Here is an 18,437-nt window from a genome sequence, read left to right on the forward strand (position 1 = left end):
CCACAAGTTTGAACTGAACAGACCTTAACTGACCTAAATCGTCTCCAAGAACCAAGAAAAATTAAAGCTGCAAGCAGCGATGAACGGGCCCTCGCGCGTGCAATTTTCACCAATAAAAGTCAAGGACTCAAAACCGATCCGATGACACCACCCACGACTCTTTATGTAAAACCATTCAAAAGTTATAGCAGAAAATAGGAACTATCAAATATGGACCAACCAGATGAAGTGGGGGTGCGCTTTTTGGCATGTATCGTCGCCACGGTAACGCTTTTGACTGAGAAAAGTAATGCGCGTCGTCGCAGGATGGAGACGCACATTTTGATGTATAACACACCTGGATGCACGTTACGGTTCGGGCCGTATTAACTGCCGAAGCAATGGCATAAATTGCGCCAAAATTACACGATTAATTCAAAATGGACGACGTCCTGTTCGGTTTCGGCCATGGCGCCAAGAGACTTTTCTTTAAGTTGCGACATGATACAGGTGTGTAGCGATTTTTGTGCATGTACATCAAACCGTATTGTGGGGCTTGAGGCACAGTTTTTTCTGTCTGGACCAATCAGAAGAGGGGGGGACGCGCTTTTTGACATCTATCGTCGCCACGGTAATGCTTTTGACTGAGAAAAGTAATGTGCATCGTCGCAGGATCGAGACGCACATTTTGATGTATAACACACCTGGGTGCACGTTACGGTTCGGGCCGCATTAACGGCCGAAGGAATGGCATAAATTGCGCCAAAATTACACGATTAATTCAAAATGGACGACTTCCTGTTCGTTTTCGGCCATGGCGCCAAGAGACTTTTCTTTAAGTTGCGACATGATACAGGTGTGTACCGATTTTCGTGCATGTACGTCAAACCGTATTGTTGGGCTTGAGGCACAAAGTTTTCTAGGGGGCGCTGTTGAGCCGTTTTCCAACGCCCATTAATGCAAACCATTAAATATAAAAATTTTCACCAGGCCTGGCTTGCGTGCAAAATTTGGTGACTTTTGGGTCACATTTAGGGGGGCAAAAAGGCCCTCCTTTCATTGGAAAAAGAAAAAAGAAAAATTTCCTACAGATACAATAGGGCCTTCGCACTGTAAGTGCTCGGGCCATAATAAATCATCTTAAAAAATGGAGAACCCAGCACAAGTTCTCATACCTCATACACATCCTATCCTACCTACTTTTTTTTTTGCACTGTTTTCTTTTCTTCTCGTACTGCGCTATTTTTATTCCACTGTATATACTGTTTATATTCTGTAATTATATATTTCTTACTTTTTTTATCCTGCATGTGTGTGTTGTGTGTACTACTGCTGCTCATAGCAAATTTCTCCACTGAGGGATAAATAAAATGACTATCTAATCTAATCTAAAGTTCTTGAACAATAATATTCAGTACCAATGATTCACAAAGAACCTGCAGCGTGTTTCCTTGGGTATAAAAACCAGTAACAGTATACACCTGAGCTCTTTAATGATCCAACGTGGATCCAACCATCTATCACGTCACTTGCATTTATTTCACCCGTAACATTTTGTAAAAAAAAACAAATATGTGCCTTTACATATTTCTGGATGCAACAGATTGGACATCTTATTCACTGGTGGTCTCATTTCAGCCTCCTTTCCATTGGCCACACCACTGAACACTGGAAACTGGGAGATCTGGAAACCCCAGGTACTCAAAGTTAATGGTTTGTATTGCTTCATGATTAACACTTACGCCATCTGGTGAAACTTTGCTGACTTTTCACAGCAAGCTATTTTACTGCTCTGTATCTGCACCTCACAGATTCAGCTATTTTAAGTATGAAAGGATTTTTTTTCTTTTCTTTCTTTCTTTTAATCTCTTGATTTAGACAGCATTATCGATCACTTAGACCACATCCTCCAAACAAAAATTATAAAACAGCTAAATCTCAAACATTTAAGTGTTTTGTCTGGAGATGCCAAGTGTCCATAAGTTCAGAATAATGAGTCCCCTCATAATTGTGAGAGCAGGTTAGAACCGGTTTCACTTTAAGGCATGCTTGGGATAAAGGTCCTACATGTGTCAGGCATGAGACACCTGTTACATTTCTTACATTCATAAACTGATGAATGAACGGAGCCACAATTTCTGCGCTGAAACAGTGACACCACGTGGCCAGTCATGGAAGCGCAACAAGACGTCTACAAATGGCACAGTATTCAGAAGTAATCGGTTCTTTCCAAACCATGATCAATCCTTAAAAATAAACTGCATCAATAATATGACAGAGTAACCTCAAATGTGTCATACGGACTGGGTTAAAAGGTCGATCCTGGCTAGAACCAATAAGTTAAACTCAACAGAATACACTTGTAATGTGAAAGAACAAAAAACCAGCATGTGAAACTTGGTTTGTTAAAATCTTTGCAGTCTATTTTCATAAAGCAAGTGCAAAAAAAAAAAAAAAAGAAAAAAAATCAATAAAAAGGGGATAATTCTTGAGAATAATGCACAGGAGGAAAATAAAATATAGATTACAGAAAATCTAGGTACAGTTGTGATGATAATGAAATTTACTTCTTAAAAGTCTGTGCACACACAGACTGTTCATCTTTAATATTGAAATATTAGCGAAATTAATTACATTACAAGCACAGCTACAGTATAACTCCAGAACTAATTCATGTGAAGAAAAAAATAAAATAAAATAAAAATACAAACTTTAAATTTAAAAAATGTACAGAAATTACAGACCAATATCAGAAAATGGTTTTAGCAAGTCAGAATCCTAAGAACAAAATGCACGTCTCTTGGAAGTTGGTATTTACACATTTATACATGCCTGATGCCATCATCGATATATATATACACATGAGATTTTAACGATACTGCAGAAAACTGAAGAAAGGTCTGATGTGGAGGCCGGTCCTTCTGTGGCAATGTGAAGCAAACAGAAATGAGAACAGACCATAGCTGCTCTCCTCTGATTCGCTGCAAAGTCAAGCTCTGATATTTTGATGTTGCCGCGGTTTTCTCATATCACACGGACATAAATGTCAGGAAACCAGCAGACATCCAAAACAAGCAAATGCTTTACAGGTGAAAAGGGGCAGGAACCCACATGAAAACTAAGGCTTAATATGTGCTGGTTAAAGCCTTTTTTTCTTACAAACTCACAATGCCTTATGGCTGACATCATTAAAAAAAAAAAAAAAAAAAAAAAAAAAAAAAAAAAAATCAAAATAAATCAGCGGTTTAAGTCAGCCCCCAACTTCTTTCCGTTTTTTATTATTTTTACAGCAGTGCCACGAGTGTTCAATGATGGCTTTAGTCCAAAAAAAGTTCAAAATATGTGCTCTTTATTTTTTTCTTTGCATAGTCTCAGTGTGGTTTGTGTTTCTTTTTCTTGTGTTTTTTGTCCTTCTTCTTGCTGGAACATTTAATGCAGAACCACTGCTGCTCATCCGGAGGAGCCGCGACGAGCCCGACGCAAGGCCTGAGCAGGTGAGAGGGAGAGGGGGGTTCGTGTTAGTCGGAACACAAAGATCGCTTTAACAGACAGCCCGGATGGAAACTAAAACATTTCTAAGCTAGTTGATACATTCAGGGGTTTACATAAGACAAAACACATCGTCAGTTTTAAAAATCACTTAAAGGGGACCTATTATGAAAAATATGTTTTCTCTTGCTTTAACATATATAAAGTGGTCTCCCCTCAGCCTGCCAACTCAGAGAAGGAGGAAAGCAACCAAATTCTGCAGTGTCTGTACAGCCGCCCGGATGAGCCGTGCAGTGTGATGTGGATCTACGAGCCGTTCAGATTCTGATCCCTTTCGTTATGTAACCAAAATGCAATTTACATCGGTTGGCCTCCGATGCGTGAAACCACGCCCACAACTAACTCCGCCTGCCGGAGCTGCCGCCATTTTTCCCGACCACTCAGAATCCCACATAGATAGAGGTTTGAGAATGGGAAGATAAAGACATGGCTTAGAGGCTGAATTTCTAATTTATTTAGCAAAACTAATCAAAAGCTTGTTTTTAAGACATTCATGGCCTGTTTAAAATAGGCATTAGATGCCATAATAGGTCCTCTTTAATATCAGACTTCAACAAGCTTCTGCTATTAAGTGAGCCACACGCACGTCAAACAGGGAGCCTGTGGGATTTCTTTTTTGAAGCCGTTTCTTTTTTCTTTCTTTAGATTTCGTAGCTCTTGTGGCCCTTATTTGGAGGTGGCAGAAAATTTGGCGGATGAGTCACAGGCCGGGATTTGAACCTGGACTGCGTGCCAGGAGGAGAGCTCTCCCAAGGAGAGCAGAGCTTCTGCAGTGGCTTCAATACCTGTCCAGAGATGCGTGTGGATGGGGGACTGGAGCCCGGGCCGGGGGGGGGCGGTGACGTGGCCCTGAGCCGCTCTACCGACAGGCTCAGAAAAACCTTCCTACTCAGAAACATTAGACTGTTTCACAAAACAGTGGGGAGACGTAGCACAACTAGTACTATGGTCCATGTGAAAGACCGTAGAGGCCATCATTATAAACTTGTATTTGACTTGTCACTTACTTCACTTTCCTCTTTCCACCAAATCACTTTATTTTCATTCCTGATTCTGCATTTGCTTTTTTCCCTCTTTTCTTTCATCTGACCTTCTCTTATTTTAATATCTTGTTTTTCTCTATTGTTTAAAGTACCGGTGGGTCCCCAAAGTTCCTTCGGGATCAATAAAATGCAATCTATCCATCTATCCATTTAATAAAGCATCATAAATGAAAAATGAATTGATGCCCTTAAAAACAAACAAACAAAGCAAATAGAAAAATTCCCACTGTTGTTAAACCTCAAAATTTCTCAAACAAGCCATAAAGACAGTATTTAGTTCAAGTTCTACCAAGTTCCTTCAGGAAGGGATTAAAAAAAATACATTCCACTAAAATTGATCATTTAAAAATGTACAGAGGTGTTAGAAACACTAATGGAACAAGTTCAGGAACTTTATCCCGAATGATAATGCTAAATAATTCCTAATATAGCTGCACATTAGATCTTATCAAAGAACATGTTCTTGCATGAATGACAAATGAGTTGACGTTCTTAAAAACAAACAAACAAAGCACATCGAAAAATTCCTGATGTTAAACCTCTAAATTTCTCCAACAAGCCCTAAAGACAACATTTAAAATGTTAGATTTACACATAACTGAAAGGAAAAACAAAAGAAAAAAGCTTAAGGGTGGGAAATCTCTTACCAATGGTACCAGTCGTCGCAGTCGTCACATCCGATCATGGGACTGCCGTCGTCAGGCTTGTTGCATCCGGGACAAATCCAGATCTGGTTTCCCCATTTGTCTACAATCTTGGATAAATACAGACAACAGAAAGTGTTAGGAAGACCCATCGCTGCATTAAAATAGCTACGAATCGGCACAGATTACTTTTGTAATACTGTATTTGTCCCGGTCTTTGTAGGTTTTGACCGTATAGAAACGTAATTCTGGTCAGTTGTTTGAAATAAGACCTGGAAACAGGCATTGTGGCATAGAATTGTCTAATTGGTTTAATTCACCATACGAATTGATATAGATTACTTTTGTAATACTGTATTTGACCCGGTCTTTGTATGTTTTGACCGTATAGAAACGTAATTCTTGCAATTGTAAGAATGAGATGTACCTGCGTTACTCTACTGCCCTTACTTTTTAATGTGTGCTTTTTATTATTTTACCTCTTTTCTTATCATTTTATTTGTTATTTATTGTTTAATTGTATTTTGCCACTTTTAATGTTGATGTAAAGCACTTTGAATTACCTTGTGTTGAATTGTGCTACACAAATAAATGTCTATTACACAAAACCTATTGCCTATTACACAAAAACATGCAGCAATAAAAGGAAGAAACGACACGACAAGTTCCATGTTCCCTCAAGCAAAGTTACGGCTCTTGTACGTACAGTAGCGAGAAGAGGACATGTGAACTTACCACGTAGGTACTCACGGTCTCGGTCACTACGCTGCGGACTGGCGTCTTGATGGAAGGAGCGGGCGTCAGCATGGAGGGCGGCGCCAGCAGCGATGCTGCCGGGGGAAGAGGAGGCGGGAGCGGGGACGGGACTGCTGGAAGAGTCGGAACCACCAGGGGGAGGATCGGGAGTGGGGGGGGCGTCCGGGGACGGTTTCCGGGCCCAGACTTGGCAGCGGGGGTCTTTGGTGCTGGCGTCTTGGCCTCGGCATTGGGAACCACCTTGCTGATAACACTGAGGAGGGAGAGTGGACAAAGACAAACGAGGATGAACAGAGGATTCTGAACTAGTTGCAGGATCAATGATGGACGACCCTCCGGTCCACTATAAAAGTCAGATTGTCCCTTTACTCTCGCTGCTACTCTTCAATCATAGATAGGAGAGGGATTTGAAATCAAGTAGAACCGTAACCTTATTTAAAAAAACATTGAAAAGAAGGATGATTTCTCTATACCAAAGTAATAAGTGGTGATGCTGACTATGTTGATTTGGGTATTCATTTAATTGGTGATTTGATTTGATTATTCAAGGATGAAGGAAACAGGTTGGCTGCACCTTTTTTTTCTTTCTTATTTTTCGACGAATCTTTGTTATCCCCATGGAGGCAATTTGTTTTACTGGCAATCTTCCCTCTTACTTCTTGCTTTTATTTCATTACTTTAAACAATTCTTTTGAGGGTAGGCAATGAATAAGCCTTGCTTCAGCCTACACCTTTTTCGGTCTAGATGTTATTTGTATATTGGAAACGTTTTTGTAATGTTTTCTTTGAACAGTGTATTCGTTTCCCTGGTTGTCATTTTTATTTTATTTTTAATTTTGTAAAAACTATTTTGATGTTTGTCTTATTTTTATTCTTTTTTTTGTGATGTCATGACTGAAATAAACTAAACTAAAGTAAAAAAAACTAAAACTAGATAGCTCCAGGTACTCTGCACCACCTACTCCCCCTTGCATGGAATCTCTTCTTCACACCTTTACCTAACTGTCTTTTATTCAGAACAATCTCCGTAAATCTAAAATAAACTTACTGACTGCGTTTACATGCAGTCAATAACCCTTTTAAAACTGGAATATTAGCAATAACCCGGTTTTGCACGGCCTTGTACACACCAATAACCCCTTTGATTAACCGGAATTTGCTCATATTCCGGTTTTTAAAAACCTGAATATGACCCCTGGGTTACTCCTTTTAAAACCCGAATATTCGGTCATGTAAACGCCAAACGGAATATCCCAATCAAATGGAACATGAATTTGTTTTCTGCGCATGCTTTTTTCGCAAGGAATCCTGGTCTCTTGAGTCCAGGAAGTTCTTATAAACAAGGAGAAATGCAAGACCACGCCACACTTTTGGATTGAGGAGGAGACTTATCACTTCATAAATGTAATGAAGGATAAGAACATTTTGGCATTTATAGATAGTAGAAAGTACCGGGATAGCGAGATTTACAAGAAGGTGAGCAAAAAGTTGCGCGAAGCAGCATTTGTTTTGAATTTGGATACAGAAGAAGAAGCGGAAATTATGGTAATTGCGTCATGATGTTCTCCGCGCGTCGCTGTTTTGATGGAGATATCCCAAATGATTAATCACCATGTAAACAGGGATAACCCTGTTTGCTCACGCATGTAAAAAGGAATATTCCGAATGTTACAGTAACCGGAATATTAGTAATAACCAGAATTTTGACTGCATGTAAACGTAGTCATTCAAGCCCAAAAAGTGCAAACACCGTTTAAGACGTCACTTTGTGTTAAAAGTCCATAATTCTAACAGAAATTCTGCCCAACGTTGTAAGTCTGAATGCTTTTCCATCACAAGCGTTAATCGCTGCACAATTCATGTTGATTATGTTACTTTTAAAACTTAAATGATCTTTTACCAGATGATTGCAGAAAGAGGGATGTATATTTGCCAACTGTTATATTGACAGACAGAAGAAAAATTACATTAATTGAAATCAATATTGTTTAGTTTTAAGTGCTCAAAAAAGACCCAAATAAGCTGGAAAACTTTAAAACAGGTAAAGCTGTTAGCATCATCGTTTCATTGATTTCATTTTTATCAAACTATAAAATAACAGACTACATTTAATGCGACTAATGCGTTTACTGTCACTTAATAATAAGGTAGATGCTTATATTGTTGTAGTGTCGTCACTTTTAAGGTTTGAGAACCAGGATGTTTTCCTTTGAGATGCTCACGCCTGGAGGTTGTGCTGCTGCGATGCGCGATGTACATTTTACTGAGCGTACAGAGCAACATTTTGTTGCGTTTCTCCCTGAAAAAAATCCCAAACCTGATGCTCAAATCCGATTTAAGAGGTAGAAGTTTCATTTGATGAATGTTTGCTACCTGTACTCGCCGTTGTCCGGCTGGTGTGTGCATGCGGCGCATCAAGGCCCTCTAAGCAAGTCGACGTATTTACATAACCGATTACGACGATGTTGCGTTGCAGCTCTAACCCTTTCATTTACATCTCCAGCTACTCCCTTCTGTCTCCATGGATCACAGTGTCAATCATAGCAGTGGACAGAGTCGCACCTCCACCTGAAATCCCTGTTACTCCCAGAGGTGTCAAGTAAAGAAGTACAAATACTTTGTTACCTTACTTAAGTAGAAATTTTGTTTATCTATACTTCACTGGAGTAATTATTTTTCAGACGACTTTTTACTTTTAGTCCTTATATTTTCACGCAATTATCTGTACTTTTTACTCCTTACATTTTAAAAACAGCCTCGTTACTCTATTTCATTTCGGCCTTTAATAAAAACTATCCAGTTAAATTGCTCCATCCGGATAGAGTGAATTTGGTTGTGGTTGTTTCAGATGTTCTTGTCCAGTTTTGTTCTTACATCCGTTCCCTCAGATTCCTGCAACTAAACTTGGATGTACATTCCAATAAAGGTTAGGATAAATGATAACATGCCTCTGAAGTTTGACTTTTTGCACCATTACAATACTTATAGGCAACTAGTCATCATATCTCCTGCTCTCTGAACATGTTAATGCTCAATAGTACACATATATGGTTCTTTAATATATTTGCATTATACTAAGATGCATTCATTTTCAATGGCTTTTTTCCCCCTTACATTACTTTTACTTTTATACTTTAAGTAGTTTGAAACCAGTACTTTTATACTTTTACTTGAGTAAAAAACTTGAGTTGATACTTCAACTTCTACAGGAGTATTTTTAAACTCTAGTATCTATACTTCTACCTGAGTAATGAATGTGAATACTTTTGACACCTCTGGTTACTCGTCATGCACTGTTGCCATGCCGCCCTCATGCAGGACCTGAACCGCTCAAAGGGGGTTTCAACATTGGCACTATTTATGTCGGCCCAAAGGAACTCTGGGAGTGCATGAGTGCAGTTCTTTAGGCCCACTGTGAATATCCGGTTCCTAGTGTTGTTTTTGACAGCCTGTGTCAAGTTTAGGGTGCTTTCAGACCTGTGGCCCGTTTGTTTTGTTCTCATTCGGGGGCTAAATCGATACAGTTGTCTCGTTTTTCGTTTGTGGCGTTTGTGTTCACAAGGCAACCGTCTGTAGCGGTTCAAAGCTGTTAACAAATGCCATGCGCGAACCAGCTGTTCTCTCATTGGTCATTGGAAATGAACGCGGAAGGAGTTTCCTCTTCCGTACTCCGGGAAAAACAACAACTATGGAGCATCGTTATGAGTGAGTTGTGTCGGTTGCTGTGTGGATTATGTTCTCACTGCAAACGAACCGCTCCAGGTCTGGAATGGAAGCCGCTTGTTTTGTCCCGCATTCGAGCGCGATTGCTGTGTTAATATATACCAAACGATCCGATCTTTAGGGGGAAACGCTCCCTGTTTCGGAACGGGACAGGTGTGAAAGCACCCTTAGTTTTAGTCTAGTCTTTGGTTCAAGCTATCATTTTAGTTTTTATTAGTTTTAGTCACGTTCATTCTCCTTTTAATCGTGTCAAGTTTCAGTCGACTAAAAGTCTAAGCATTTTAGTCTTATTTTAGTCAGAATTGTCCAGGACCATTTTAGTCAAAGATTGTATTTGCAAACAACGTCATCTTATTATTATATTATTATTACCTTATAGACTCAAGAATACATTCATTCCAGATACAGAAGACTCTAATTTGAGTTTACAACATATTTATTTTTTCCTGTGATTTTGAGGCGGGGACTGGGATGGAGGACGTGACGTCACCCAGCAGCAGTGACTAAACCAGAGGAAACTACTTAAAAAAATGGAGATTAAGGATCTTTGTTAGAACATTTCATCTCGTCTTCGACACATTTTAGCAGAGTTTTTATTTTGTAATCTACATTTTAGTCTCATTTTTATTCTTCTACGATATTGCATATGTGATTATCGCTAACGTCACATGACCAGCATTTGCGTTGTGTCTCGTCTCGTTTTCATCAAGTGATAAAGGTTAATTGACGACGATATTTAGTCATAATTTTCGTTGACGAAAGCAACTTTACCGGCGTTAGTCGAAGGCCGTCGCGAGACCACCCAGAACTATGATGCGGTCCGTTTTTGGTGTGAAACCTCCATGACCTTGATTTGACCCAACTAGTGTTTATACCTCATGTTTGTATAAAAAAAAAATTAAAAAAAGAAACCATGTAGTGCATTTGTGTCGTGAAGGAGTACATAAGTAAACACGGTATTAAGAAAATAACCAGCAGTCTCAGACAAATAACTGCCCGCCGCCGCTGCTGTATAGTTCGCCTACAGTGATGCAAATTAAAAATTAGTGAATAAAAATGACCAGCTCTGGGTCAACATGCACACTTGTGTTGCTTTGCTTTTTTTTCAGATTTTTCTTTTGCCTCAGGCTGGTTGCCATGGAAACACGATGCCCTGCCAAAACTGCCAGGACAGACGACGGCACCCGACCGTTGCGGCGTGTCTTGCGGTGTGGCGTTTGGGTTGAGAGTTAAAACATTTGCCAAATGTTTCCAGGGGTGTTGCTGCAGGTTACCAGAAGCACCGGCGGAAACCGTCGGGTCGTACTCACATCTTGTCCTGGCCTCCCACCCGCAGGGTCAGTCTGGGGATGACCGGCGACGGTAAGGCTGCCGGAGTCTCCGTCTTCACCTGAGCAAACCGGTAAGGATGAGGTCAGTTCACGCCACGCTCCAAGACACAGATTTCATGAAAAAGAAAAGTTACCTTCTCCAGTCGAATTCTCTCTTTTTCTTTCTCTTTCTCCTTCTCCCGTTTCTCCTTTTCCCGCTCCTTCTCTTTCCTCTTCTCCTCCTTCTCCCGCTCCTTTTCTTTTGCCTTCTCCCGCTCCTTGTCCTTCTCCTTGTCCTTCTTCTTTTTCTTTTCTTTCTTGTCCTTTTTCTTATCTTTCTCCTTGCTCTTGGTCTCCTTCTCCTGCAGGATGGGCGCCAGGGGGGGCAGCATGGTGGTAATACGGTGGCAGGTCGCGGGGCTGAACAGGGCAGACACTTCGCCCAGCGCGAAGGCGGATAAGCCCGGCTGCTTCTGCTTGTCCTCCTTGTTCTTGTCTTTACCCTTCTCCTTCTTATCTTTATCCTTTTTACTTTTTTCCTTATCTTTCTTTTTGTCTTTGTGTTTCTCCTTCTCCTTCTTCGAGCCGTCTCCATCTTTTGATTTCGCCTTGATGGAGCCCTCGGGCAGCGTCAGGTCCTGCTGGAGAAAGTGGTCTTCGATCTTCATGCCGAACTCCTTCCAGGGCATTTTGACATCCTTGGAAAACTCCTTGCTTTTGTCCTTGTTCTTGTCCTTGTTCTTCTCTTTGAGCTTGCTCCTGTCCTTTTCTCTGTCTTTGTCCTTCGGCTTATCCTTCTCCTTCTTCTTCATCTTAAATTTGAGCTCCTTTTTCGTCTTCTTCTTCACGTCCACCGAGGCGACGATGTTGTTCTTCTCCTCAAACACTTTGAGCAGCGGCTGAGGAGTGGGCGGCGAGGCCGATCCTGACGACACGTACTCTGCTTGGCTCTGGGGGGGAGCGGACGGACCCCCCTGGTTGGCCTTTCGGACCACCTCATTGATTGAATCTTCCAAGGTCCAGTTTCCCCCCATGCCTGCGTGTAGCGGTAGGTGAGGTGGTTTTGATGTCTCCTTTAACAAGTTCCCTTCCCCTATGGGGAGTTTGGGTGTAAATGGCTCCATAATGGTCAGCCTCTTGGGGCTGGAGAAGCCATTGCTATCGGAATCTGAGCCAGAGGAAAAAGCAAAGGGATCAGGTTCCGCCTCAGCACCCGCTCTGGCTACGACGGCGTCAATAGAGTCATCAATGGCTGTATTATCAGGCTCGAGTTTCTTGAAGGCGCCTTCGGCTAACTCCCTTTCCTCAATGTTCCGGATATTCTCTTTGCCCATCCTCTCGTTCAGTGCAGACAGCTGCAGCTTATGCAGCCCTTCCGTCTTGCTCGGAGGTTGAGGTGCTTTGGCAGAGCTCATCTTTGGGCTCTTGGGGCTTTTAGGACTCTTCGTCCTGCCTGGGGATTTCTTCCTTTCCTTGGATGGTTTTGGAGAATGGATAGGACTCCCAGCGACTGGAACAGGCACAACCCTTTTAGGGGACTTAGTCCGTTGCCTGCCAGGGGAGGAGATCTTCGTCTTCTTTCCCGGTGTGGTCAGGCCCTTTTGATCGAAGTGTTTTGGCATGATCGGCTGAGGTCTGAAAGAAGGGGGGACTCCCGGTGGTGTTTCAGGTGACAGCTGGTCAAAGCTGTCATGAGAAGGCAAAATGCCCGGCAGTACGCGCTGGGGGTTGAGGGAGATGAGAGGCTCCCGGGGCTCAACCCCCCACTCCGGGCTGAGACCGGAGTACAAGCGAGGTCTCTTGGAGTTGGGCATCATCCCCAACGCCGCATCGGGACTGTCCAGGTGTCTCTTTAACGGGTGGTTTTCGTCATTGACCGTCTCGTCCTCGTCGATTTCCTCCTCGTCTTCTTCTAGAGCCACCTGCATAGCTTCAGCGGAGGTGCCCATGTCAGGAGGGACCTCTTCCTCCTCCTCTTCTACAAAGCAAAGAGATAACAATTAGCCAGTTCTCAAAACCCAGAGCATCTACTGTAAAAGTGATGCAGATTATTTTGTTGCAAGACAAAGTTTTACACTTTATTCACTAAGTACACAACTCTAAAAGAGAGTAAAAGGCTGTCAATGAGATACACCACTTCCAATGTTATTCTAAGTAAATAAAAAGTATGAGTTAACTGTCAGTAGAAAGATGAATGAACTGAATCAACTTCACCCATTTAAACTTAAATCTGTAACAGGATAAAGTGGATAAAAGGTAGTAGTTTATTTTGTTTTGGTCATTTACATTAAAGATATTTGCATATACACACACTGTATATGTTTACACACAGGTATATATATATATATATATATATATATATATATATATATATATATATATATATATATATATACACACATATATATATATACATACATACATACACATACACACACACACACACACACACATATACACATACATACACACACACATTTCTTTTTTTTTAGACCAAAAAGGTATAGGCTGAAGCCTCATGGCTTATTTTGCCTATCCTTTTCAACAAAAGGCAAAAAGAAAATACTAATAAGAACAAAAACGAAACGAACAAACAAAACAAAGAAAATGAACAAAGAAGAGAAGAGTAGAGAATAAATGTGGTCACTCACGATTGAGGAAAGCATAATCTAGTTGGATATTTAAGCAATAGCTTGTCATAATAAATATATAGTTGGTAATAATTAAGGTATAGTTTCTGTTAGCGTATCAAGATAATTTATATTAGTGTTCTATATTAATCTATTATTTTAGATTGAAATCTTTTTTTACATTTGTAAATTGAGCTACTTTTGTTTTTTAGTTCCTCATGGTGGTGTGGTGGTGCGAATATTTTCCGAATCCTTATTATCACATCAGCACATGACAACTCTGACAAAAACCTTTCCTGGAACCTGCGCTCACCAACATCTAGCACTTGGAAAAATTATAGCAATTAATAAACTACACTAAGCAAAAAAGGGGGCAAACTACACAACCTTTAGAAGCTGAATAACTCTAAAATTTAGTTAAAACAATAGACTGGTTGACATATTGTTTTGCATCTAGCTCTTAAGTGGCAAGTTAGTTGCATCTATACACAAATATCCCTTTGCTTCAGTGACTGATTCTATAGTAAACAGTGCATTTGCTTATTGAGTACTAAGTACTACCAATAACAGTGAGAGGTCGATCAATATGGGCTTGTTTGAGGCCCCGTTTACACGGGGGGAAAAACGGAGGCGTTTTCATGCGTTTTGGCCGTTCGTTTACACGAAAACGGAAGTCAAAGCCCCCAAAAACGATAATTTCTGAAAACTCCGGCCAAAGTGGAGATTTTCAAAAACTCCGTTTTCACGTTTGCGTCTAAACAGAGAAAACGGAGGAAAACAGAGATTTACATCACATTATGCGACAGAAACGTCACCAGCAGCGTCATGAGTGCGACCTGTGTTTACAATTTGTTTGGCCACCGTCAATATTTTATTTTATTTTACCTGTTTTATATTCTCTCAGACTCTCGGTCCGTCTTGGAAGTAAAGCCCTGAATTATGGTCCCGCGTTAAATCGACGCAGAGCCTACGGCGTAGGATACGCGGCGACGCGCGCCGTACGGTGTGCGTCGCCGCGTACCCTACGCCGTAGCTTTTGCGTTGGTGTAACGCGGAACCATAAATCAGCCTTAACTGGAAGTTACACGTGTCATTTGTTGATGTTTTTTCCAGGATTCTGATTGGCTGGCATGACGTTAACACCGTTTTCATGCGGGTCCGTGTAAACGAGGATATTTTTGAAAACGTAGAGGGGAAAATATCCGTTTTTGTAAATACCCGGCTACGTGTAAACGTGGCCTTAGGATGATATCAATTTAAACTTAAATAAACATTTAATAAAACAATCATCAAAATTAAACTTGTTTAATAAAACAAACAGCTGTGTTTAACAACACAGAGCTGACCACAGATGTGTTTGGCTGTTAATTATTTAGATACTCTCATTTCCAGTTATCAACAAAACGAAAGCAAAAAAAAAAAAAAGCCATTAAATGGTCTGAAAACCCTGCACCGACCTTCTTGTAAGGAGACCAGCGGTGGCATGTGATCTGGAATGTAATCCTTTCGCTCCTCCACATCTCTGGCTCCCGGCTGAGGAAACTGCAGGACATTGTTTTTGCTGACAGGAAAGAGGGGTGTCTGCTGGGGAAAGGGCACCGACTCCAGGTTGTTGACATAGTCCTCCAGTTCGCCCAGGCTCACCCCCATCAGTCTGAACGCCTGGCTGACATCGTCCAACACCGGGTCGGTTCTCCCATCTGAAATAAAACAAGCAAAATAGAATCCAATAAGCTTTATTGACCAAGTATGAACATGCCAGACAGGGAATTTGTTTTCGTTTTTTTTTTGCTCACTGAACCCAGATTTAAATAGTTACAAACAGTAATAGACAAATGGCTTTTATTAACATATATACAATTTAAAAGTGAAAGGTGCAGCATTATGAGGTAGTCATGGTTATTGAAAGGTGCATTGTTACAGCAAACGATTGAAGAATAGAGAAAAGTATACATGCAGGCTATTCCTATTCGGTGGTGCTGGGTCGCGTTTCAACTTTTTTCTATCTCGTAATTTGACTTTTTATCTCGTAATATGACTTTTTATCTCATAATTTCGACTTTCTATCTCATCATTTTGACTTACCGTGGGGATATTTTTATTTTCAATGCTAAGTTTTCTTATTTCTTTCTTTTACTGGGGGAAATGGGCTTCCATCAGAATCAGATTTATTGGCTAATTATTATAAGTTTGAACATGCCAGACAGGGAATTTGACTCCGGTTATTTTGGCATTGAGCTGTATTGAGGCACAAATAAGTTTTCTACAGACTTTCTGTTTGCACTTTTGTTATTGCACTAAAAATGTGCACTATTACAGAATGGATGTCGTTTTCTTTCTATTGTTTTATATTCATTTATACAATTTTAAGTTAAGCAGGACAGGTTTCTGTTTAAGAAAGATACTTATTTTATTCAGTTTCAATTTGTTATTTTGTATTAAAGTGAATTGGTGGATAATAATTTGTTTTCCATGTGTTCATGGCATTCCAAAATATGCATCTAATTCAATTCAGGTTCGAGTCAAATAGTTAAATAGTTATTCTGCTCCTCACCGGTGGAACAAACAAAATTTATTATTATGGTTATTATAAATGTATTAATTAAAAATTGTACCTCTTTTCTTATAATTGTATTTAATTTATTTGTTATTTAAGCGTACTCTTAAATCAGCAACTTGTGCTTTTTATTATTTTACCTTCTTTTCTCATAATTTTATTTGTTATTTACTGTCTAATTATGTCTTGCCGCTTTTAATGTCGATGTAAAGCACTTTGAATTACCTTGTGTTGAATTGTGCTATATAAATAAACTTGCCTTAACTTGCTTCCCATGTGTTCATATGCATCTGATTCAATTCAGGTTCGAGTCAAATAGTTAAAAAAAAGGGTCTCAAATTTTTCACCACACCAGGAAAAGGTGAAGGCAATCTGCCGATGAGGTGTCCCCTATTTATTTATTTTCCAGGGAGTTTGCAGCCCTAACAGGGAGCTGCACTGATGGAGCATGAAGGGATGCTCAACAGGTTTCAGCCTGACACAAACTACCATCTCATTGCAAAAGCCAAAGCAACCAAATACAGTAAAATACATCCTCAATTTCAAACATTACTTGCAAACAGGACAATCCCCCTTCAAAAAAATGCACATATCAGCGCCTAACTTCAGGGGCGTCAATTGGGTATGGCAAGGTATGGCAGCCGCCACACCTTTGCTTCAAGGGTTAAATGTAAATGTTTGTTTTTTTTAAATACATTTATGGAATAACTATATATGCAAATAAGAACAACATGATCGATTTCACTAGTTATTATACACTGCAAAAACTCAAAATCTTAACAAGAATATTTGTCTTATTTCTAGTTAAAATGTCTCATTTTTAGTCTCTTTTTTTTTTAATCTCATTACATTTAAGACAAGACTAAAAAACAACCATTTTCACCTGTTTCAAGTAGATTTTCACTTAAAATAAGTAGAAAAATCTGCCAATGGAACAAGATTGTTTTGCTTGTAATGAGAAGATAAATCTTGTCCCACTGGCAGATTTTTCTACTTATTTCAAGTGAAAATTTACTTGAAACAGGTGAAAATGGTCAAATAAGTTATTTTTCTGGTGATGACTCTTGTTTTAAGTGTAATGACATTTTTTTTTACTAAAAATTAGACATTTTAACTAGAAATAACACAAATATTCCTGGTAAGATTTGGAGTTTTTGCAGTGAGCGAGACTGCATTTGAAAAAGTTCCAATTTTCTTGACCACACAGATCAGCTCCATAGCAGACTGTGATGCGTATTTGCTGGACGTGTTGATTGATACTCTAGTTAAGTTATGTGACTCGTAACCTTGCCAAACCTTAGCTTCCACTGAATTGACGCCACTGCCTAACTTACACAGCTACTGTACTTTTTGACATGTCAACCTTTTTCTAGGGGGCGCCAGCTATAGGACGATCAACAACAACGTGACCCAACACTTCTTCAGGTCTGTGGCTATGGCTACACACACACACACAAAACAGAAAAAAGGGGTAAAAAAGTAACCAGGAAGGGGGGAAAAGGGCACTTACACAGCTCGGAGTAGCGGTGGCAGACCCGGGCCAGCTGCTGGATGTATCTGTGCAGCACGTCGGACAGCAGGTCGCACGCAGTGAGCTGCACCGCATCCCAGCCCAGAGCCTGGCAGATCTGCGCCACCGAGACGCGCAGCAGCGAGCGAGCGTAGCTCTCGCACATCTCGCTCACTTTCCTCACGGATCCTCACGGGGTCAATCCCTCTCCGGCCGCACTCCGCCGGGCTTCATGTTTCGAGGGAACCCTGTAAACGGGGCTCGGTAAAAAGCGACTATTACAGGGGTAATTCTGGGGCATCTACTTCGGTACATGTATTGGCGCTTTTGCCCGAGTCGCCATCTTGAGTCCGTCGATAGACCCATCCCCGAAATTCCCAGGCGGCGCATGCGCACAAGATGAGCGTCTGTCTCTCTCCGCTGCTCTGCGGCGCTCGCGCGGGTCACCGCTGCGCGGCCGCGCGCAGGAGGACTGTTTTTATTTTATTTTTATTTTTATTTAACCCTTGTGCTGGGAAGGAATGAAGGAAGGAGGAAGCAAGGAGTAAGGGAGGAAAGAAGGAAGGAAGGGAGAAAACAAGGAAAGAAGGAAGGAAGTAGTGAAGGAAGGGAGAAAAGAGGAAGGAAGGAAGGAAGGAAGGAAGGAAGGAAGGAAGGAAGGAAGGAAGGAAGCAAGGAAGGAAGGAAGGAAGGAAGGGAGGAAGGAAGGAAGAAAGGAAGGAGTAAGGGAGGAAAG

General features: G+C 40.7%; 1 protein-coding gene across 2 annotated transcripts; it reads right to left on the bottom strand.

Moving 5' to 3' along the window:
- Nucleotides 1-1,816: 1,816 nt before the first annotated feature.
- On the bottom strand, nt 1,817-18,060 carry taf3 (TAF3 RNA polymerase II, TATA box binding protein (TBP)-associated facto). Of its 2 annotated transcripts, none has more exons than XM_061721003.1 (7): nt 17,702-18,060; nt 15,092-15,334; nt 11,160-12,982; nt 11,005-11,084; nt 5,966-6,224; nt 5,219-5,325; nt 1,817-3,465 (listed from the first exon to the last, which is right to left on the bottom strand). In XM_061721003.1, exons 1-7 carry the CDS (start codon nt 17,865-17,867, stop codon nt 3,351-3,353), a joined length of 2,793 nt encoding a protein of 930 aa, XP_061576987.1. In that variant the 5' UTR covers nt 17,868-18,060; the 3' UTR covers nt 1,817-3,350. The 2 variants fall into 2 exon arrangements, with proteins under 2 accessions (XP_061576987.1, XP_061576986.1); XM_061721002.1 differs by having other exon boundaries at nt 5,951-6,224.
- Nucleotides 18,061-18,437: the final 377 nt, after the last annotated feature.

Source organism: Cololabis saira, chromosome 5, assembly GCF_033807715.1.
Source record: "Cololabis saira isolate AMF1-May2022 chromosome 5, fColSai1.1, whole genome shotgun sequence".
In the NCBI taxonomy this organism is placed as follows: domain Eukaryota; kingdom Metazoa; phylum Chordata; class Actinopteri; order Beloniformes; family Belonidae; genus Cololabis; species Cololabis saira.